General features: G+C 45.7%; 1 protein-coding gene across 4 annotated transcripts in view; it reads right to left on the bottom strand.

Annotated features, from left to right (window-relative positions):
• Positions 1-15,855, bottom strand: part of tie1 (tyrosine kinase with immunoglobulin-like and EGF-like domains 1) — a 27,599-nt gene extending 11,744 nt beyond the window's left edge. For 2 of the 4 annotated variants that reach the window (XM_010786086.1, XM_010786088.1), the window contains exons 1-16: positions 15,563-15,855; positions 14,123-14,419; positions 13,866-13,976; positions 13,544-13,699; positions 12,539-12,670; positions 11,917-12,057; positions 11,682-11,810; positions 10,824-10,969; positions 9,977-10,121; positions 9,731-9,889; positions 9,134-9,274; positions 7,641-7,943; positions 7,015-7,305; positions 6,402-6,595; positions 6,134-6,280; positions 5,960-6,023 (exon numbers count right to left, since the gene is read on the bottom strand). In XM_010786086.1, the coding sequence (XP_010784388.1) occupies positions 5,960-6,023; positions 6,134-6,280; positions 6,402-6,595; positions 7,015-7,305; positions 7,641-7,943; positions 9,134-9,274; positions 9,731-9,889; positions 9,977-10,121; positions 10,824-10,969; positions 11,682-11,810; positions 11,917-12,057; positions 12,539-12,670; positions 13,544-13,699; positions 13,866-13,976; positions 14,123-14,419; positions 15,563-15,665 (2,659 nt within the window). In that variant the 5' untranslated portion in view covers positions 15,666-15,855. The remainder of the gene's footprint in view (positions 1-5,959; positions 6,024-6,133; positions 6,281-6,401; positions 6,596-7,014; positions 7,306-7,640; positions 7,944-9,133; positions 9,275-9,730; positions 9,890-9,976; positions 10,122-10,823; positions 10,970-11,681; positions 11,811-11,916; positions 12,058-12,538; positions 12,671-13,543; positions 13,700-13,865; positions 13,977-14,122; positions 14,420-15,562) is intronic. The other 2 variants (XM_010786087.1, XM_010786089.1) reach the window with 2 other exon arrangements.
• Between the last annotated feature and the right edge of the window lie 221 nt (positions 15,856-16,076).

The following is a 16,076-nucleotide window of genomic DNA, read 5'->3' as shown; positions in this document are numbered from 1 at the left end:
CGAGCGGCGACGTGTTTACAGAACCTACCTTTTGTGGGGACTTGTTTCGGGTCCTCATCGGGTCTGGTGCTCAGCTTACTCCGTGCGTTTGGGCTTCCACGGACGTCTGGGACTGAGCACAATCGGTTCGTTAACGGAGGTGTTAGGTCACTCCTCGCGGCAACGAATCATTGTCCGAACCGGGAAGACTCCCAATTCGGGCCTGTGGTTTCTCAACCAGTAATACGCTTTGAGAAAACTAGACAGGTATATTCACGCATTTCGTGCTGACCTGTATCGTTTAAGCCGACGACAAGGGGCCTCCCTGTGTCGCCGCTCCTTTACGGAGTACAGTTACCCCCATGTACTTGGTGGGGAATTCCATAATTCCGTTCCCAACCCGAAGTCGTTGGGCAGAGCAATTGGGAGCCCGCTGACTCACGATACTTCCTTCATGTCTATCGCCCGTACATTACAGTGACTGAAGCGGATACGCCCTACGGTCCAGGCATTTCGTGACAGAACTCACGTCCCATGAAGTACAGGTCGAAAAGGTCCCAGTTTACCCGCGCGAGCTACACGGTAGATTTTTGGGTGACAGTCAGGGGATCCCGTGGGGTCACTAGGACCTTGTCCTTCCTCGACGCTCAGAGGGAAGGATTTTACCGTCGTCGGCTCCTAACGACCGGCCGGCAAATGGAGTTTTGGTGTACCGTACGTCCGTTATCGTCGGTCCATCGGAACTAGCACCTTTTCGCAAGACATCCAAATAGTTAATCCAGGACATCTTACTATTTTAGTGAGGGTGTCCCGTAACTTCGCCACGCGGAAAAACTTCCGTCGGCAGAGTTTGGTGGGAGGTAATGTCAGTATTTCTGTGGATCACCTCCTTCGAGAAGCGTGTGAGACCTTATCAACATATAGGTGGAAAAAACGCCCCTCTGAGTGACGTAAGTCTAAATGGTGAAGTGCCGTCCGGGTAATCCCCGGTACGCGAGGCCCCACACCCACTTCTAGCAGGGGGAGGCGGACCGTCCCTGTCATAGCAGTAACGCAGAATCCCCTGCCGACGGTGCCGACTGGCGTGTCGCAGGACTATAATAGAGGACGTCGGTCATGTAACGTCCCGGACAACGCCACATAGTCCTGAGTGAACACACAGCGGCAAAGGGAGTGAGACCGTGCTCAACCCACATGTCGCGGGTCCCACCTCGCATGTCCTTCCTGGCCTCCGGTGGGGGATTACACCGCTCGCGCAGGGTGCGGATTACCACGCAAAAACTAGCGCGTACTTTCCTTTTCACTTCACTCCGTAAAGAAAACTACGGCTTGTCTAGATGGCGCCGAGCCGGCATTGCGTGGGTGTCCGACCCGAGTGGTTGGTAACCTACATCTCAGGTCGACGTATGGTCGACCATGTGGAGACCTGTCGCCAGACGGGGCTCACAAGAGTATGGGCCATGCACGCAAGCGAGAGTCTCTCGCCTCTGCCGGCGTCGAGGTATCTAGTCAAACGCAACGGTCGTACACATTGACGCTCTCTCGCGTTTGGGGGAACCCCAAGATATAGATATAACACCAGCAGAACAGGCAGAGTGCTCTGACCAAGCAGGAGCTCTTTTTCCAGTCTTTCGCAATCCCACTCCTGTGGCGATTTTTCGAGGTCCATTAAATACACCCCTGGCGACCTCCAGAGACGTGGTCCTGGGAGTGGCCTGCGGAACAATATGGACGGGGTCGGACAGCTACGCAGACACCACTTGGTGGAAGGCACTTTCCTGTCGTGGTATCCGTGCGGGGCAATGGTCTTTCAGCCACGCGGTCACCGCGGTCCGGTATGCGTAAAGGTGTCAGTTGGTAGTGAGAAGGCGCGAGTACTGCGGCGCCCCAAATAAAAACTCGCCAGATGGGTCGCGACGTGTAGGGAGTACACATTGGCAAGGGCCATGCTGGGTCTACCGACTGCGGTACCGGGGGTCATGGCGTCCGTACTAGACTTTTCTTGTACCAAACGCGTCGACCTTACATCGCTCGCGGTTCGAGACTTCGAAGTGAGAAAGGCGACTGTCCGCCCGACATTCCGTGCCAAAGCCAATTGGTCCTTTCCAAGTCCAGACACGCCCTGGTGTACGAGAAAAGACACATAATAATACTTGGGTCCAACTCGTCCACGAAATGCTCCTGTAAACAGACGCATTTCGAGAGACAGGCTGACACGCTCTTCTCGGTCAGCAGATACCATCCATACGGTCCGCTTATAGGGACACAGAATTGCCCCGATAGCGCCGAAGGCAGTAGCATAGTTGTGAGAACTGACTCTCTGTCTGCTTCCCCTTATGAGACATAAGCATTGTTCTAGGGACTGTACGCCTTGGAGTCTATAAAGGACACACCCATTGATATGACCCCTACACCTTTTATGCGTAGAAAGTCCAGCTGACACAAATTTTGGCAGACAAAACAGCGTGCGCTGCGTCTTCTTACACACTCACTGGAAGACTTAAACATAGAAAAATCTATGCACAAGTCTCTGGAGTTTAGATCATAACCGGCTAAGGCAAGGAGGGGGCAGAACCCTGGCTCTTTATGAAACCTTGATTTCGGCCGAAGACTGAGACGAGCCCCCATAAATTATGATCGGAAGAAAGACTTCACTCTCTTAGAGAGAGAGGTCGTATACCGACTGGAGAGGAGCCCGAACACTTATGTCTTGCGCGCTCTTCGCTCTCCCACCTGTCGCTTAACCGAGACATGGGCAGCAAATGACAGAAATTTTTGGGCGCTGCGACACCGTAGAGGGTGACAAACGAAGGATCCTACAGGTCGCACATCTACAAGTGCAAAGACATCAGAAACACCATAACCCCCGGGAGAACACATGACTTAAACACTATCAACACAGAAAAAACACAACGTACGCCCCGCCACGCCACCTCACGGAAGGCTTGGGGTCGGCCGTGCGCGTAAGCGCGCACTGCCAACACACAAATACACATACGCGACAACAACGACACACACACGGACAAAAAATAGGACGAAAAACTCTCTCGACCATTCGCGAGGAGTCACACACAAAACACTCCATGAAGTAGCTACAAGTAAACGAACGGAACAGACAACGGAGGTAAAACAAATATGTGAGTAATAGACACAAGCCGACACACGTTCGCGTGCCTCGTAACAGGCCGGGACGACTTAGGACGCTGGCGGCTATCCAGCGTTGAGAAAATACTCCGCAAAAAACCTTCGCCTCAATGATTTTGGGAAGTAAGGGTATGAGGGAACGGCTGTACGCACCTAAAAAACCAACGAAGCGACGCCAAAACCCCGTCTATGCGGATGTCCCGTTTTGGTACGAGGATCCGGCGGACGGAGCGAGAAGAGATGGACGCGATAGAGCAGACAAGGAGGGAAGACACCGGCGTCCGTCGTTACACACTACGCAACCGAAGCCAAGCGGAGTTTGGAACGGAGGTCACCCAGTAGGTTCGAAAGACACAAAAGACCGAGTGCGGGGAAACACTGACCTAGACCTCCCACCACCACAACAGGAGGGACTAGGAATGTGGGCACGGAGTTCCGACGACAGCGGAAGAAGAAGAAACAGACCACCGGAGTCACTGGGCGAAAACACACACACAAAAACAACAAACCCGCCTCTGGACGAGACCCCTATGGAGGGGAGGAGCAGCGTTGGGTCCTCACACAGCGTCGCCGCGGCTCTCCCCTCTCTTACCGCGGGCAGCGGAACGCATCCGTACGCGACTTTCCACAGCCGTCAGAGACGCCCCAACCCAAGGAGACACCCGTTACATGTCCCGCTTACTCATGACCGTCACGAGACAAGGTGGTGCTGCCTCTTGCGCCTTTTTCTCCTCCGACAGTCCACGTCCGCCCAGAAAAAGGGAACGGCGCCCGACTCACTCCAACTGTACCCAGCCAGAGACGTGGAAGGTCCACGGATCTCCATTGAATCCGACAGGCCGGACCTGCCGCCGAACGGGGAGAAAATCCCGACAGTCTCCCACCACTTGATGGCTTGTAGTGGTCCTGCCCGCGTAGTACCCCCGAATGAGGTCCCGAGCCCCTAGGAGGCCTAAATTCTAGGAGAAGCGTGTTGACAAGACACGGACGCAGACCGTCCGCCTATGCGCAGCCTGATTTTGGTCAAGCTCGCGGCAAAGAGGGGTCCGGTTAGCTACAATGGTGGACTTTCAACACGACTGGAGGCTTTAGACTCAAGACCACACATGCCGACACTGGACGCACGGCTGCACGTCAAGGTAAGCTAAACCGAAGCGGAAGCAGAGACGGACCCCGAACCCCGAGACCCACGCGCAATAGGTCGAACACATCCAACGGGAAGACGACGGAAGAACCCCAAGGAATACAAATAATGCCCGGCTAACACATAAAGACACACAATCATCCATATATACAAAGGCGGAATACAACAAGAGCAGCGACAAATAGGACCAACCACACAACACCCAGGAAAACCCCGCACACACGTCCGTACACAACGTGTCTCTCCAGAGGATACACATGAGGAAAAGAAGCTGACGAGTGTAGCGCGACGATACAAGCATAGTAGAGCTGATTATTCGCGGCCACTCGGCCTTTTACTGGGAGACACCACTGACAGACTGCTGAGCGCCCAGTTCTAGGAAGCCGCCACCAGCGGGCGCCCTGTAGCCAGACCTCGCTGATCCAACCCAGTCCAACTCTTTTGCCTGACCCCAGAGCGGACACACGTGAGGGTAAACACCCGTACATACCGCGACACCGGTCACCGACGCATAAAGCACGCCTGACAGAGCCGACGCTGTGCCTACGGTCCGTTTACAGCACTAGAGCACAGCTAGACTACGTACCTCGCCCGACCGCCGGGTCCAATACGCACACGCCAGCCAGAGCCCAGCCCGAGCGTAGCCGAGGCGAGAGCCGATCCCCCGCCCCGAGGCACCCACACTCCTCTCGTAACTCACGGACCGCCCGTATGTGCGATCGCCGGAGAATCACACACCGGCGCAAGGTCGGCGAGGTAGTTCGACCGACCTTGGCCAAGACGGCACCACTCGGAGAGAACCTTACCCACCTCCAGACCCACAAGAACACGACCACCCCAACGAGACCACTCGGCGGCAAAGCCCAACCGCAACCACACCTCAGCTGCATGGCTTCCCCGCCCTCCCACCGACGGGTCGCTCGCCAGTACCGCCGACGCCTCGTCCGGCTCGGGAGAGCATCCAGGCTGGCCGCCCAGTCCACCAAAGCGCAAGAACGACTTCCTCACCTGCGGACCCTTAGTCACACACAAACACGGAAAAATAACCTCGAGTCGCTCACTTTTGTCCGCTTTTACAGATTAGACATCTCTGCTCCCAGTGTGGCCCATGCAGTGCTGGGCCCCCTGCTGAGTTAGAGCTCTAACTGTTAAATTCTGGTTGGGTTTGGTGATTTTCGAGATAAGCTCGTCTGGCAATACGGGAGCTACAATATCCCATAGTGAGACATCGGACGGAGTGTTACGAATGAGAACTATAGATTACTTACGTAACCCCAGTTCTCAGAGTAACATGAAGTGAGATGTCTCACCAGACGGCCCTCCTTGCTATGGTGAAGCGAGAAGAGGTGCTTATTTTTTAATGATGCATGCGGCGTAGCGCAAGCTACTTATAGGGGGTAGATTCCCTGACGCTGACGTCAAGATCACCAGCCAATCAGGATTGGCGTAATGAGATTGATGCTTCTGTTTGCTCCGCGATGAGGCGCATCCCATAGTGAGACATCTCACTTCATGTTACTCTGAGAACTGGGGTTACGTAAGTAACCTATAGTTTTGTGGTCTGTTTTTACTCATGCCGACAATCAAATTGCATTTGTTGATCAATAAAGTTGTATCAAATGTAATTGAATCAGTCAAATAATTCCCTGCACTGGACCATATTTGCTGGGTGCCAGTGTGTGCCAGTGTTACCTTTTAGCATCTTGATCGCTGCACTCATTTTGCTGCCATCCTTCTTGATCATGGCTTTGATGACCTGGTTGGGAGAAAGGTTGTTAGCATGAATATTTAAACCAGTGAATAAAGGACATCCACCAAAAGACAAACATTTAACATATTCAGAAAATACAGTAAGCGCTTAAATACCTGGCCAAAGTTTCCCTCTCCAATGACGTCTTCAAACTTGATGTCCTCCCACTCCAGGATTGGATAGGTGAGGGGCTCTGGCGTCGGTTTGGGCCTCCTCGTCAGGGTCAGAGTTCCTGAATTAAACTGTAGAATAGTCTCTTCACCCTGGGGGTATAAACTGTCTTAAGCTTGGCAATAAATACACATTCATTTAAAGGTCTTGCCAGATGACATCAACAAAGACCTGAGAAATCCCTATGCTTTCCCCAAAAATTCAGACCCTTACCGATCCAGACTGGTAGGTGAACGTGCGCCGGCGGTTGAGCATCGTCTTGCGGATGAAGAAAAGAGCCAACAGCGCCAGCAGGATTGTCACACAGGTGACGGTCACCGAGCCTACCACCGCCACCAACAGCTGGTAGCTGTCCCCAACAGGCTTCCCAGCCACACCCTGCGTGGTTGGGATCAAACTCTGAATACCTTTTTTGGCAAAGGGGAAGAGATGGAAAGGGAAGACAGAGGGGCATGGTGGAAGAAGGAAAGAATCCCCAAGTAGGGAGATTGAGATAAATAGGCTTTATATATATTATTATCCTGAGTAAATCTCTGTCATGGTGGGTGGTCTCACCATCTGGGAAAAGCAAAATGTTGGCAACACTAGAATTGTGTAGACATTTTCCAGTGGGAGTTACTTTTAGCTTGAAGAGAAAATAAACATTTCTCCAAAAATATTTAAAAGTCCTTGATTTAAGTGATTATATTGGATTATTCAATATAAAAAAATCATAGATTTTGCTGTAGTATTGTGAACTTTTCTTGTTTGACATACCATATCTAGGTCCCCAATTATTTACAATAAGAAAGTCAATCTCGTGTAGCATCAATGACTTCCTACTCACCATCCCCTTGTGTCATTGCCTTGACAATCTTGCTCCACTCTCCCGGCACTTTGGAGAAAGCTCTCACTCTGAACTGGTAGAGCGTGCTGCCATTGAGAGCTGTCACATCTTTGGCGGTCTTGTTTCCATCGTCTGTGTCCACCCATGGGTGAGGGTTCCCCTGGCCTACTGGCTGGTATTCTATGATGTATTTAATGATGCCTCCATTGGGATCTTCTGGAGGCTGCCACCTCACCTGGATGGCTGATATGGACAGAGGGAGTGCCAGGACATGGCGTGGTGATGAGGGACCTGAGACGGAGGGATATCCAAGTCAGGCAAATCAACAGTGATTGTGTAAAACTATATTTTAAAACAGATGTACTGCCCATGCCGGAGACCTTGGTGCTCTGGGAATGCTGATAACAAAGATGTGGGTTTATCTTTTTCTATCTTGTTGATCTCATTAATTGCAAACTAAACTGGATTGTTCCTAAAGTTTAACTTTCAGCTGCTTTACTTTTCCTCAAGTGCGCAGGGAGAGAGTCATGAAGCAAAAATCAAGCACAATCCTACTGCATTGAAAATCCTGCAACATTTCGAAGGAGCCTTTCTTGTAGCTTATTAACAGCAGAGTTTCTAGTTACCCTGGCTGTTGATGCGGAAGTGGTAGGATTTGGAGGGCGGCCCCTGGCTGCCACAGTTGATGAGGTGCACCACCACGGTGTAGTCTTGCTGGTACTGCAGGTTGTGGAACTTTGTGGACAGCACAGTGAGCAGGGTGGTCTCCTCCAGTAGTTTCTCACTGTAGGGTGGAGGCCCGAAGAGCTGCACTAAAAAGCCACTGGCTGTGCCGGCATTAATGCCATTGTTGGGGGGCAGGCGCCAGCGTATTGTGGCATTGCGGCCTTCCATAGAGCTGATGTCAATCTCAGGTTGAACTGTGGGCTCTGCAGTGACAGAGAACACAGGATGAGCTGAGGGGCCAACAGCTCATTGTGAATTTCTCTCATTGCATCACTCACAGTTCAGTCAAATTGACCGCTGAGGGATGGATAATGTTTTTTTGAAGGGAATTGGACCGTAACCTTAGTTTATATTCCTTGGCTGCTGTACAGTCGTTAGAACTGTTAGCTCACACTAGCTTTGAATATTGGCCCTGGCCCTTTCTAAATGAACCCCACAGTTTATGTGGGCTTTCTGAGGCTGCTCTGGTTTCCTCACCAAATCTACAGACATGCAGCTTGATTGGAGCATCTGTGCATGTCCATGCCCCAAATCCAAATTACATACAAGTTCAAAGTAAGTATACAGTTTACATGAAGAAAGTTAAAGGATAAAGCATACTCAAAACAGTCAATATACATACTTAAAACCCTTGATTTTTGAGTGTACTGTATTGTTAGTAATGTTGTCCACTATACACCTATAATGCATTACACAAACGTAAAAAAGTAATGCATCCCAAAACCTAAGGGAACTATCACTTTCATGTTAAACAAAATCACAAGATATCTCTTCGTTTTAAATGCAAATTTGTCATGTAAATAATTTTGAAAACGACTTTGTACCAGTCACTATAACAAAAAGAGTGTGGTGGTGCAGGAGACCAACATGAACTTGCCTTGTAACCAATACAATTTGTTCCATTTCACACATGAGTACATCCACATTGCCAAATAGTAAAAATAGTCCAAATCAAAAGAAAAGCCATTTTGTTTGTATTTCCTAATTTTTCTTTACTCAGATACAGTATGTCCTCTCTCTCTACACCACAATCACTGAGGAATTAAATCACTTGACTCTGTCATTTGATTGAGAGTGATACGCTTCGTGATCTTTGGATGACAAAGGTTTGTCCCTTTAGTTTTTTGTTTTTTTCCAGATAAGTGCGCAGAGATCATTTCAGTCCACTGGTATCTTTCTATATTTGTCCCTTCACTGGGGAAAAGACAGCTGGCTCCTTTAGGCCTGGGAAAGGCAGTGCACTGCAAACTATTAGACCAACCAGACACAAGATAATTGTGCTTGCTTAAGTTATGTGGTACAGATAATAGACATTTATTCCCAGGCAAGATTTCCAGACATATATACTACTATGTTCAGTATGTGTGTGGTCCCAGTTATCCTTGAGTCTTACCGGGACAGTCTGTTTCCATGATGGCCTCTGGCCCCGGAGCCCCCTCTCCGCCTTCCCCAGGACGACTCAGCTGGACGCGGACACGATAGCGTGTTGATGGCTCCAGGTTCATTAGCGTGATGGGCTCTTTGTCACTATAAACTGAAAGTAAGTGGACATAAGGAATTACAGAAGGGTTTGGTTTTATGTTAAAAGTTTGAGTATAACAGTTGTCTTTAGAAATACATGTATAAGTATTATAGACACAGTAAATTAATGTAAAACAAGATCAAATTGTATAGGGGGCAATTGGCAAAGACTCAGTACAACATGATGCACACTCTTAACCTCATAAGAGAAAACACAACTCAGTGTTTCTTAAAAATAAGTTTCATTAATGTGCTTTGGCCAGTATTCCACATAGTAATAGTGGAAATACTCGCAAAATTGCTCTTGCCCAGATTATTGTATATCTGGGCAAAGAGCAATTACTTGTTTCACGCTGTAACTGTGGCTAATACATTATAATAGGTGGAAAATGTATTGAAATGTATCTTCTGATAATGCTGATTTATGTGATAACAGCAGACTAAATGACATACTGCTATGATATCTTACCTATGATGGAGGACCAAGAGTCTCCGTTCTCCACAGGCTTGTAGAGGAGCCTAGTGGAGACAATGGGGCCGTCTCCTCTGTGGGATTCAACCGGCATCACCAGCAGCTGCTTACTCCTTTTTTCCAACAGTTTGGGAGCAGTAGTGGGCACAGGGGGCTCTGAGTAGACGCAGCAAAATATTCTCTTATGAAGTGTTTGCATACAGGAAAAGGTCACAAAAAAAAATATTGTCCTCTCACACGGACCTTTAATGGTGAGGTTGAATTTGCTGGAGTCCTGGCCCCCATTGGTGGACACCCTGCATTCCCACAATCCTCCTTGTTGAGCACTCAGGCGAGGGATCTCAAACATGGCTGTACTCTTATTGGAGTCCATGGTAGTGCTCGAGGCCTGAGAGTAAAGCACAACACAATGCAATCAATGAAAGTTAAAAAACACATTTCTATTTGCTGTCCTCACTCTGAGAACTTCCTCTGTTCCTGTGTGAAGTGCTGGTACAATTCTTTATCAGATTGTTTATATTATCAAGGAAACGGCACAGAAAGAATAACAGAAGATTTGAACATGTCACCTATGGGCAACACATGGTAACTGCTGCACTGTGCAGTGATACATCCTTATCTCCTCAGTCCATTGTGTTGTTGACTTCCTCCAAGCTTGACTCAACCTTGTAATCATGAGCTCAATCTTAAAGGCACAGGACGATTTAACGTTTTTATAAAGCTGATTACAATGTTCCCAGAAGTGCTTTATTTATTTGATTTCACAATTATGAGCAAGTTTAGTAATGTGCTAATATGCTTTCTAGCTGTATGTTGGATGAGAAGAGTAATACTGCCCTCATGCTATTAAGAAGCAGGATTACCTCAGCATAGAGATGAGGAAACAGCTAACATGGCTGTCCCTAATGTAATGCAACATTATTAAAAAATGCAAGAAATTGATAATGATAAGATGACGGCACCATTGGCTCAAACTCCTCCACCCTGTGTGGCCTTGTGTTTATCTCTACCTTGACTTGAAATATATCCAACATGTGAACTATCTACTCATCTTGGCAGGAGTGTTGCAAGCAAATATGTTTTTGCTTACCTTTAGCACAGTGCTGTCCAACTTTCGCAGCTCAATGCTGTCGTGGCTGGGCAGGGGGTTGCCTGTTGCTGAACAGAATATCTTTGGGCTGGAGTTCAGATTCCACTCTAAGTTATTATCCAAATCCAAAATCTGGGGAGCCCGGTCTGAACATTGAGAGGAAGGGAGCAGAGATTTAGAAAAAGACACCGTGGATGACAAAGTGGATTATATCGATCACTGCAAGAAAATTAACTTATTTTGCTAACTTTTTAGCAGTGTATTTCAAAACCTTTCCCAGAGAAAAAGCCATAGCTGTACCACATGCCTTCACTACCTATATATATTTTTTAGTTCCATTTATATCTCCAAAGATGATATTTTAATTTGTATTTTTTGTTCAAGGAAAATAAGTAGGACACTCTTGACTTCCAAAGATAAAGACAGGTCAACCATTAATGGTTAAAAAACGTAAGAAACAGGTTGGTTCCAGGCTCAAGAATTACGTTCAATTTAATAAACAAGTGTAACTACAGTAGACAAGTTGGCTTAATCCTGCTTTTATTGGGGTTCTGTTGTAACATAATGACGTGTCAGGTTGTCTGGTGAAACAGTTTAATGAAACAAGATATTAACCTTGAGTTTGCAATTGGGTTTGTACATATTGTAACTAGTGCAATGTTTGCTGTCCTGATAAGGAAGAAGGTGGTGATATATGTTGAGCAGGATGATAAACATTTAAATATAATCAGAAATGATAAGTGATATTCGTACAGTAAATATAGACTATGAATGCAGTTTATTACATTCCACAGAGGAGGCAGAGCTAAAGGAAGGAATGGAGCAGAAGAGGGATTGATATGATGTGGCGATACCTACCAGACTTCTCGCAGTTCTGTCCTCTCCACCCTGTCGGGCAGTGGCATCCACTGAAACGGTTACAAACTCCTCCGTTCTGGCATTTACAGCTCAGGCTGCAGTCTGGTCCATACATGTCATCAAGGCAGGCTGTCAGAAAATAAACACACAAAGGAATGAAAACACGTCAAATAACTTACATGCATATTATTTTAATTAACAATACAGGGACGCAATTAAGTGACGCAGTGCTCACCTTTCTCACAACGGCTCTCAAACCAGCCGCTGGCGCAGGAGCAGCCATAAGGGTCGGGTAGGCAGAACCGTAGCCCCTTGCAGTTCAGCTCGGCGCCACATGACTCCTGGCAGTTTCGGCCAAACATTCCTTCTCTGCATGCTGCAAACCAATAGAGAAGGTTTAAATTCCTTAAGTTTCTGAATCATTGCTCAACCTGCCTTGCAAAACACCCCACGGGACAGATTCATCACTCTGCCAATGAAGTCATCAACATTTTAACTTCATAGTTGTATTTGATTGCAATACTAAAAGGACAAATAGTTTAGGAACTGTACTCAAAGCTCAACACATAATTGTATATATGGGTAGGAAACCATTGGGGCAGCAATCAAACTAAGACCATTTTAAATGTTCACTCTGTGTTTGTATGATTTTTTATATCAGTGTTCGACAAAATGATATTTCCATCAGGTGCAGCCTTATTAACGAAAGGGGGCATGATAGCAAATGAAAGTTAGGAGGTAAGCATGGTTAACAACAACAACATCTGCTAACCATCATAATGTTATCGATGTCATTATGATCATGTAATGTACACATAAACAAATGAGTATGTCTATACTTATGAGGATGTACAAACCTGTCTCACAGCGGGTCCCCATGAATCCTGGCGGGCACATACAGTCTCCATCAACATCGTGACACACTCCACCGTTGAGACACTCCGGACAGTCTTTGTCACAGTAAGGACCCCACTTCTTACTAGTACAGTCTACAGAGAAAAGATATTGAAACTACTTACACAAAGTCTATACAAATGATGTCATCCTTGAAAATGTTACAGAACCTCCATGTAACATTTCAGCTTTCAGTCTTTTAAACCCCAAAGAGCAATGATAAATCTTCTTTTTTTCTTTTGTGTATTTGTATTAGGATGAAATCGTGTTGTAAAATTCTCAGAAAAATATAAACTATTAAATCTACTGAAAGAGGAAATTGTGGAATCTCAGAGCAGTGCAGGTGGAGGGTGGAGATGGTGTTGAGACTGCTGACGTCTCTACAATACAGAGCTACAGTACAGGAAATATAACACACACTGGCTTTCTCACTTAAACACTTGAACGCATGTTCAAGCTCAAATTCTATCAAGACCATTATTCCACTGTTTTTGGCTGGTGTTGATTTAAAGGTGTAATTTGTCATTTGGGGAAAGTACTTATCTGCTTTTCCTCCAAGACTTGGATCACAATCTCACATCAGTATTATCTTATTTAAAAAAGCTAGAGCCAACAGCCGGTTAGCTTAGTTCAGCATAAAGGCTGGAAAAAAGGGGACACAGCTAACTTGCCTCCTTCCAAAGTTGAAAACAAATCTGCCTAAGAGCCCCTCTTGAGCTCACTAAATGTCATGTGTTTAATCCATAACGAACATTTATTGTGGGATCAGCAATTTTTATGTTAGTGCTCGACTATTTCTTGGGCAAGAGCAGTGATTTCTCCAAGTCTTTGTGTCAGGAATTAGTTTTTTATAATTCATTAATTTATTATGAGGTATAACCCAAATATGTCTGTGGTTTCACCCATCTTGTTTATTTCTAATATATATGAGCTATTTCTGTTGTGATTAATTGCATTTATGATCAAACCTCTGACAATGAGTCGCATCCAGGCGCCCTGAAGAGGGCTGTCCCCCACATAGCTGGCGCTGTAGATGCCTTGATTTTCAAAAGCTGTGCTCTCCAGAGTGAGTACTGCTGTGCGATTAATCACATCATTCCAGTGAGTCATATAAAAGTAGTTTCCTACATGAAAGAAAGAAGAAAATATGAATGGCAACAATTCCAATGTCTTAAAAAGTACTGTTATATTCTATTCATAATTGAAATGTAATCCAAAATCTATGATTCTACCATCTCTTAAATGAATTTTAAACTTCCTGTATCTGTCTTGACTTGTAAACTGGCTTACCGTTGTACTTCCAGGTCACATCTCTCTTTTGGGAGCCGAGTAGCTGCATGCTGAGGTGAACTGTCTCTCCTTTGTTAGCAGTCATTGTAAGGTGAGTTGGGATAAAATTAGCTATAAAGGAACACAGATACACACAGTTATTTACCAAGTAAAACACAGAGAAAACTGGATGCTTCAGAGCATAAATAATCTGGAGCTGGTTTGGCTTTGATCAGTCAAAAATCTCCAAAAGCTGTTTGTATGAAGTCTCCACCCACCTCTGCCAAAGTTATTGATCATGGTGACGGTCTCAAGAGGGGGAACATCCTGAGTAGATTCACAGTAGAAGATACCGATATGGTCCAGCTCACGGAAATCTCTGGCGACCGCCTCCCTGTTCTTCGGCTTATGCACCCTAAAATGTGGCTTTTTGGGGAAAACGAGGATTTTGTTGTCCCTCTTGATGTCCAGCTCAACATGGGCAGGGCTGCGCTCTCCATTGATGCAGGAGATGGAGAAGTGACTGACGTTGGTGACCTCCGCTGTGGAGATCATGGTCAAGTCTATCACAGCATCTGCAAGACAGGGCAATGCATTTGTTAAAGTGTGACCAACAGTTATATGAGTTGTAAGGAGCTTGACTTGATTATCAGACTACTATGATTAAAACCTTGAGTCAGTAAAGTTTTGTATTTATTTTTGGCAGAATCTCTGCCCATTGCAGTTGATTTAGACTAAAAACTGTATCTCCTCCTTTTTTGGAGCAAGAAATATGGCTGTTACTTCATCCTTATGATGATAAAATCTCTTGTAAGTTATCTGATTCACACGAGAACAGCATTGGCGTATATTCAGGTGATGGTCTTGAACATTTTTATTGCTGATGTTTTGGAATTTTGCAACTCAAAAAAAACATTATTGAGTTTGCCTCTAGACCTCTACAGAAATTATATTACACATAATATATATTGTATACTCTTCAGACATCATTATTCACTGTCATTATTTGGTGCGGGTTTTTAATAGAAAATATTTTATTCTGATACATAATCTTGTTTCTAAAATTGATGTTAGCTCACAATGGAAAACATCAGTTTTGCACATATTCGGCACTTTATGTCAACAGTTATTTTTCTGGATTAAATTATGATGTCGACCCTTTTCCATACACTTTAGAGGGAATATAGCAAACCGTAATGTAGACCATGTGAACATTACCTAATTTCTTAAATCTCGTCCTAAGTATCTTCATAACACAAGTGGCTCATGGAATAACAACTGTTTACACACTGGCACCTGATATAAGGATTGAGAAACTGACAACAACATCCCTACAAAATGTTGGTCCAAAAATAAAAAATCTTCCAGGAATGTAATTATTTTAAGTGCCAACCCCAGTATTGTTAGTTTGTCCAGCATTAGTTCTTACTGGTATTTTAGCCCCAGATCCACAGAACAATGGCAGGAAACATGGATGAGCTCCTGTTTTCCCAAAGGGGTTTGGTATCCACACTCTACATTCCTGCGCAATTTTTGACTAACATAACATAAAGTATTTACAGTAATGTAGCAATGAAATAGTGTATATAGAGGTGGAACATGTATATTTCTTAATAGACATAAAATTTCCCGAAAATGAAAGCCAACTTCAATATTCAACTTCAATTTAGCTTCGTTTTAGAGCTAACCAAACAATATACAAATAAATTCCCACTTACCTGATAAACCAAGAAAGCCAAATAAAAACACCAACATAATCCTCGTTGTATTAATAATCCTCATGTGTAGAAGGTTGTCGTTATTAAGGATAAAGTTGTACATCTAATACAGTGACGCCGCGTCACGACGAGTGGTGCGCTATATTACGCATAACTTGGCGAATCACCCGGAGCTCCGGTTCAGGTGTAAAATCTCTTGTTAACGACTAGAGCGGTCCTGTATAACTTACAGAGATGGTATCACGGTCCCTCACTAAGAGTTGTTCCTTCAGTAAAGCTCAGCTTTCTCTGGGTGGGGGAGGAAGGAAGAGCGTCACCAGACAGCGGAGGACTGCTGGCGCTCCAGACCTCCCCGATCCGATTAATGTATTTATGAGTTCCTTTTTGTTCCAATACAATGCCAACCACTCTCCCTTGTCTTTGCATACCATTGGTAATTGTTATTTATTACAGATACTATTTTAGCAGTGGTATAATAGTTGTGTTATACTTTCAATCTTCTGGGGCATTATTA

The sequence above is a fragment of the Notothenia coriiceps genome, unplaced genomic scaffold (assembly GCF_000735185.1).
Source record: "Notothenia coriiceps isolate Sejong01 unplaced genomic scaffold, NC01 NC01_scaffold00028797, whole genome shotgun sequence".
Lineage (NCBI taxonomy): Eukaryota > Metazoa > Chordata > Actinopteri > Perciformes > Nototheniidae > Notothenia > Notothenia coriiceps.
This window is presented reverse-complemented; position numbering and strand designations above follow the sequence as displayed.